This window comes from Apodemus sylvaticus, chromosome 15, assembly GCF_947179515.1.
Source record: "Apodemus sylvaticus chromosome 15, mApoSyl1.1, whole genome shotgun sequence".
Taxonomy (NCBI): domain Eukaryota; kingdom Metazoa; phylum Chordata; class Mammalia; order Rodentia; family Muridae; genus Apodemus; species Apodemus sylvaticus.
In genome coordinates this window covers 76,868,145-76,872,611 of record NC_067486.1, presented here as the reverse complement: position 1 = coordinate 76,872,611, position 4,467 = coordinate 76,868,145, and the positions used below count along the sequence as shown (strand labels likewise).

The 4,467-nt window shown below is 52.3% G+C and overlaps 1 protein-coding gene across 1 annotated transcript; it reads right to left on the bottom strand.

Moving 5' to 3' along the window:
• Positions 1 to 249: 249 nt before the first annotated feature.
• On the bottom strand, positions 250 to 3,580 carry Rtp2 (receptor transporter protein 2). Its single transcript, XM_052158153.1, has 2 exons — positions 3,325 to 3,580; positions 250 to 757 (listed from the first exon to the last, which is right to left on the bottom strand). Exons 1-2 carry the CDS (start codon positions 3,486 to 3,488, stop codon positions 250 to 252), a joined length of 672 nt encoding a protein of 223 aa, XP_052014113.1. The 5' UTR covers positions 3,489 to 3,580.
• Positions 3,581 to 4,467: the final 887 nt, after the last annotated feature.

Genomic DNA, 4,467 nt, shown 5'->3' with positions numbered 1-4,467 from the left:
GCTGCTGTCGATTTCGGATTCACACTAAACTCCAGCAAGCTTCCAAATCCCCAGTCCTTCTACTTCCCCTCCATTGCTATCAGATTAGTTGAAGGACCACTACGTTTCTCCCAATGCCCTAGTGTAGACTAGTGAGAGTGCGCAGATGGCCAGAGTCATAGAGTGAACCTGTCGCAGACTCAGAAGGAGACCAAATCCTTCTCACTCTCAACCCCATGTGTCCCTTCTTCCCACCCCTAACCAACTCCACTAAAAGAAGCCAGAGCGGCCTCGGAAGAACTGCAGGTAGACAATGACCAGGCAGAGGGTGCCCCAGAACAGACACCAGCGAAAAGAGAAGAAGTTGGAGATAAAACCGGCCTGGCCCTTCCTCTTGGAGGCATCTGTGTAGGCGGCCTCCTCCTCCAGCAGCTTCTCGCTGGGTTTCCAGTGCACGATGCCTTCCTGGCAGGCCTCGCAGAACTCGCTGCGGTGCAATCCGCTGTCCGTCCGGCTGGCCACGTGGATGCGGTACTGGCCACCATCCTCGTCGTAGCACTGCTGGCGCAGACTGGTGATGAGGTTGTCCACCAGGCCCTCGATGTTCTCCTCCAGCATGCTGGACTCGTCCAGCCTTGAGGTGCCACACTGGTAGCACAGCTGCTTGAACACGCGCATGCGCACTGAGCCGACACGTTGGGCACGGTCTAGGTGCATGTGGAAGAGGATGACCACGTTGGCAGACTGCCAGGTGTGCCAGCACCAGGAACAGTGGAACCTGCCAGGAAAGGGAGGAAGAATAGAGCTGGTGAGACTCAGGGACAGCCCCGCCCTGGAGAGCACAGGAGAAAAAGACCAGCGTGGAAGATGGAGGATGAAAATGGAAGCGTCAAGTTGATCAGTCTATGGGTTTCTTAGCACTGAGGGTCACCAGGAACCACCTCCTCCTGGAAACCGGAGAGCCTCGCACTGGAGCAGCCACCTCCTGTGTGGTCTCCTACAGCTTCTGACCACTCCCAGCCTATTGTAGAGTTGTGCCCTAGTAAACCCCAATACCGAGGGTGTCGCCTCTACTCTGCAACTCATTTCTCATCCGTGGGATGCACTCTGATGGTGTCCCTGCCGGGCTTTGTGCTCAGACCTCTCGTTTCTCTGCTACAGATGGTAATGGCACCATCCGACTCCTGCATCTTGCTTGCTCTGAGGAGATGACATGCAAGCTCAGATCCTGGCACACTGTAGGCCTGCCAGTAAGCCATCCAGAAAGGCAGGCTAGATTAGCAGACTGCAATGGACTAGACAGGAAGGAATGCTGTTTGGTTCTTATGTCTTCACAGAGACTCTCCCCTGACCCTGTGCACCACAGCAGTGCAGTGTAAGAATGGGAAGAGTAGACATTTCCCTGATATACCTACCAACCGTCACATGAGCTGCTTTGTCCGATCTCGACTCCTGGAGCCTGGGCCTCAGAAAGCATGGAGAGAGGTGTGACCTGGGGCTCCTCTGCCAAGCCCGGCTCCTCCTGGCCTCCCAATAACTTACATACCTTCTGTGATGGAGCACTCCTTTAAACTCCAGGGAGGCTCGGTGTGGCCCTGAAATGGCCCTGTTACAAAGCCTGCAGAGGTGTACACACATCCACTGGGCTGATTCTGCCTTTGTTCCTGGCTCCGCCTGAGTCTACTGCACTGTGAAGGACCTCTGATGAAGAACTCAACTCAACCCAGCAGGCACCAACTGTGTTTTAAACACTGCTCAGCCACCGTGGAGGAGCGGTGGAACCAAGCCAGCTTCTGGACCTCTGGAAGCCATTGTCACTATGAGCACAGAATAATACCCAGCAGCCCCTAACACATGGTCGAAAGGGCAGAGGTCTGGATAAGAAAATGGGTTCTGGATGTGGAAGATTCCACTCCTTTTCTCTATACCGAGCCAGTACCCAGGCCCAATATTTAGCACAGCTGAAAGATTAAAATCAAACAAGCATGTGTGTAGAATGACTGGGGCAGCTATACTCAAGCCCTTTCTGTGGCCAGCTGGGACTAAACCCAAGGTGAGAAGACCCGTGAGCCTTTGCAGACGTCCCTAAACTTCCAAAGCCTCACACAGCAGCCAGTTTTCAACCTTCTGCACTTTACCCCCCAGAAGAATCAAATGCTTTCATGCTTTCAGTCTCCTAAGTCTTTTTAATAAGCCAGTCCAGGATGATCTCCCCCTCCCGCAAGACAGACTCGTATCCCCAAAAGTATCAAACACGGGTTAGCACGTGATGAGACTGAAGCATAGAAAATAAAGAGAGCAGGCAACTACCTAGAGAGACTTCCACTGCCCAGCATTGATAACAGGAGCCAACACAAACCAACCGACCTCTGTGGCCTGTCCTCTGCTAATACACGCTCCATTTATTTGTTTGCAAAGCCCATGATAAGAGTCCAGGTACCCACTCCCCACTCATAGCCTGCGATTTTCTGCTCCCACCACATGCTGTTCTCTACTCAAGAGGCTTCACATCTTTACAGTATAGACAATCCAGTCATAATTTTTTCCCAGCTCTACAGCACAGTCATCAGCTAGCTAGCCTCCCGTGGGGCGTGGGGGAGAAGGGGGGGTGCACCACTGCAGGTGGGCTGGAGGCTGACTGAGCAGGAAACTGTGGCTCCCGTCCCCCAAATCATCTCTCTGTAAGAGGGAAATGACTTTGGAAAAGCCCCCCAGGACACTCTGCATGGTGTAGAGTGAGGAACACTTAGGAAGATCTAGGGCAAGTACTGCCTGAGGTCAGGATTTTATCATCCATAGTGTTGGACAGGATTGGAGTAGTGTTTTAAGATAAACTAAGATAAGCTTCCTTGCTTTGTAAATATGAAAACTGGGAACCAGAGGAAGAAAGGGACATGCCCAGGTTCACAGAGCTTACAGAACTGGGTTCTCAAACATACTATGTGGTCAATAACTTATCCTGTCTTCATGTCTAGTTGCATTTGCATAGACAGACACCACAGCCCCCAAGCCCAAATACCCCAACTTCTAGGTTGAGGCTTCTGGGGATCCATTCCAACTGCACTAGGCATCTGAATTTGCAAGGCTCTCAAGCATTACCTGTCTTGATTTTCTATGAAAAACTGAAACTCAAATGCAGGGCACAATTTGTCCAGTAACTTAGGAATCTGAACAGCTTTGGTTGGAAGCAGAGCCTGTGTGGTCCTCCTGGAGGTCCATTGCCTTCTCGTCACCTGAGCTGACCTCATGAGACCTACCAGAGACCCAGACTTGCAAAGTCTGTGACAGTCCCCCTCCCTCTGGGGGAGGGAGGGCTTCCTGCACCACCTCCCCCCAGCCTCTCACCTGCCTGAGGCGTGCTGCTCCAGGTACTGCTTCCAGCCAGGGCCCAGCTCATTGGGCTTGAGGTTGGGGTCTATGATGAGCTCCCAGCTCTCTGCTGGCTTTGCCACCTCCATCTTCTCATAGAAGACCTTCTTCCACTCACAAGTGGTCAGGCTGGTGGACATGGTCCTGTTGGCTGGGGTAGAGGGGTGAGCTCAGCCCAAGGAAAAACAGAAAGGTTGGATAGATGCAGCCCAGGCAGTCTCTGTGGTCCAAAAAGCCTTCCCCACAAGACCGAGCTTCCTCTTTTGTCACCCTGGATCCTGTTACTATGACAGCCAGGCAGGTACCAGGAGCCAGAAATGGGGAGGAGCAAAGCCTCCTTCTCCCACAAGGAGAGTTCCAGGGTCCTGATCTAGATAGCAGAGGCAAACTGAGTAGTAATGCTGACTAGGTGGCGAAAGCAGATAGGAGGTGCACTCCAACCCGTACTGCCATGGGCTAACAGAGGTTCCCCAGAGGACAAGGGCTATGTGGTGGCCCTGTTTCACCCCACCACTCTTGCTTTCTCCAGCCATGTACCATGACAACCATAACACCCTAGGGAGCCCAGCAGAAACAGGATGGAGATGTGGGACCCGATGCTCCTACACTCCTGATGCATGGTGGCCATTGTTTGCCACATGCTAGCCACAAGCTACTTGATGTGTGCACTAGCCAAGACAGACCAGAAAACAGGCTTACTTAACCTCCAAGTGATCATCCACAATTCAGATCTGGGCCTTCCTAAGTGATAACCTATTCGATTAATTATTGCAAGAGTCTTAAGCTCCTAACATTGTGATTAAGAACGAAGTGACAACTGACATGTAGCCCTTCGCTGGAGAATTCTCAGTCCGGCTGGTGAGACAGAAGTAATTTAATACACTGTGAAAAGCACAGTGATAACAGTTCACACTAGGGTTGCAACAGCCACTCCCTGCTCCCAGGGCTCACTGATGCTGCTGGTAGGGGATCTATTACCTCCTGAGCTGCAGGCTGCTGCTGCCTCAGCTGCTGCAGAGCAGAGCAGAGGAGAGCAGAGCAGAGCAGAGCAGACAGCAGAGAGCTGAGCTTGCCTAAGTTCAATTCTTTAGAGACCAGAGGCTGTGGTGCTATACCTGG